The 1,850-nt window shown below is 57.6% G+C and overlaps 1 protein-coding gene across 1 annotated transcript; it reads right to left on the bottom strand.

The window, feature by feature from the left end:
* Window positions 1-438, bottom strand: LOC102043928 (proline-rich protein 9). The gene has a single exon (XM_005430925.1). The coding sequence runs from the start codon at window positions 436-438 to the stop codon at window positions 1-3; it is 438 nt and encodes a 145-aa protein (XP_005430982.1).
* Window positions 439-1,850: the final 1,412 nt, after the last annotated feature.

The following is a 1,850-nucleotide window of genomic DNA, read 5'->3' as shown; positions in this document are numbered from 1 at the left end:
TCAACAGGGGCGGGAGCACGGCTCCAGGCACACGGCCTCGCACGACTCCACGCACTTGGTGCTGCAAACCTCGGCCTGGCACTGCTCCACGCACTTGGTGACACAGGGCTCGGGGCACTGGGTGGCACACTGGGCGGGACAGACGTCCACGCACTGCGGGGCACAGCTGGTGGCACATTGGGTGGCACAGACATCCACGCACTGCGGGGCACAGCTGGTGGCACACTGGGTGGCACAGACGTCCACGCACTGCGGGGCACAGCTGGTGGCACACTGGGTGGCACAGGGCTCCACGCACTGGGTGACGCAGCTGGTGGCACAGGGGGCCTGGCAGACCTCGACGCACTGGGTGGCGCAGGGCTCCGGGCACTTGGCGCACTTCCGCAGGCACGGAGGGGGCAGGCAGGGCTGCTTGCACTGCTCGTAGTAGTAGGACATCTTGGGGAGGTGCTGGGGCAGCGGGAAAGAGCTGGGAAAGAGCTGGGAAAAAGCTGGGAAAGAGACAAAAAAATAATGATCAGGATATCGGTGCGTGATGATCGAGGCGCGATTGGCGGTGTGAGATCCCGGTGGGTTTCTGTTCGGCTGAGGAAAGCAGTGTTAGGAAAACATCCTGTGTCCAGGGTTCCTGGGCTCTGGAGTTGGAAGGGACCCACAAGGATCTCATCAAGTCCAGCTTTTCAGGGAATGGCCTCTGCAGGGATCAAATCCGTGGGTTTGGCACTGTGGGCCATTCCCAGGGTTTTTATGGAATTAACGCTGCCAGAGAACCCCTTCCTTCATTGGGAACCTGTTAGGAAGCCTCGACCCACAAATCCTGAATTTTATGGGACTGCCAACCTTGTAGAAGCCATAACACAAAAATACTCCAGCTCCTGCTCTTCCCGGTTCCATCAGCAGATGTCCCAGGGCTCGTCGCTTCCTTATCAGATCCTCACGCCCACCTGGGCACGTCCCCCGGGCTGGGAATTCCCAGCCACAAAGCCCAGAGGCCACAAATCCCCACCATTATCCCATGGAATCACGGGGCGGTTTGGGTTGGGAGGGATCTCAAAGATCATCTCAGTCCAGCCCAGACCAAGTTGCTGCAAGACCTGTCCAACCTGGCCTTGGACACTTCCAGGGATGAGGAATGCATGGGATAACCTGGGCCAGGGCCTCACCGCCCTCACAGTTTCTTCCCAATATCCTAAATTTCCCATATTTCAGCGTAAACCCATTCCGTGTCCTGTCCCTGCAGTTCCTGAGGAAAAGTTCCTCTCCAGCTTCCCTGGAGCCCCTGCAGATCCTGGACCAGAGGTCTCCAGAGGCTGAACATTCCCAGCTCTCCCATCCTGATGATCCTCCAGGTCCTGGGACGTCACTGGAATTTTTTGGGGGATAATTGGGGCTCATCCTTCCACGAGGGAGGGGTTGGCCCAGAGGCTGCAGCTCCCATTTCCAGCTCATTTCCTCCTCTTGGCTTTTCCCGGAGATCTCCCCCGGCTTTGCCTGCAGGAATCCTGCAGCTCCCTCCTTCCGCAGAGAGCCTCTTCCCACCCATCCCGTTTGAAGTCCCAGGAGCTGCTCCACGGCATCCATTAATTTATTTAATTCCCAGCCTCAACGAGGCAGGAGCAAATTAACCAGGATGGAACAGGAGGCAGGAGGAGAAGCAGCCACAGCTCTGGACGAGGTGACTTCTCCAAGCTCCTCCAGGTAGAGCAAACCCTAAATGAAATCCCCAATTCCGGGACAAATCCCGGAAGAGAAGCACAGGAGCGAAGCTCTCCCAGAACCAGGAGCGAACTCTCTTTTCCACGAGATATCCTGATAAAAACTCCCTGATAAAGCCCAGGAGGACTTACCGG

This window comes from Geospiza fortis, unplaced genomic scaffold (assembly GCF_000277835.1).
Source record: "Geospiza fortis unplaced genomic scaffold, GeoFor_1.0 scaffold489, whole genome shotgun sequence".
NCBI classification, from domain to species: Eukaryota; Metazoa; Chordata; class Aves; order Passeriformes; family Thraupidae; genus Geospiza; species Geospiza fortis.
The sequence above is the reverse complement of the archived record's forward strand: the minus strand, read 5'-3'. Positions and strand labels throughout refer to the sequence as shown.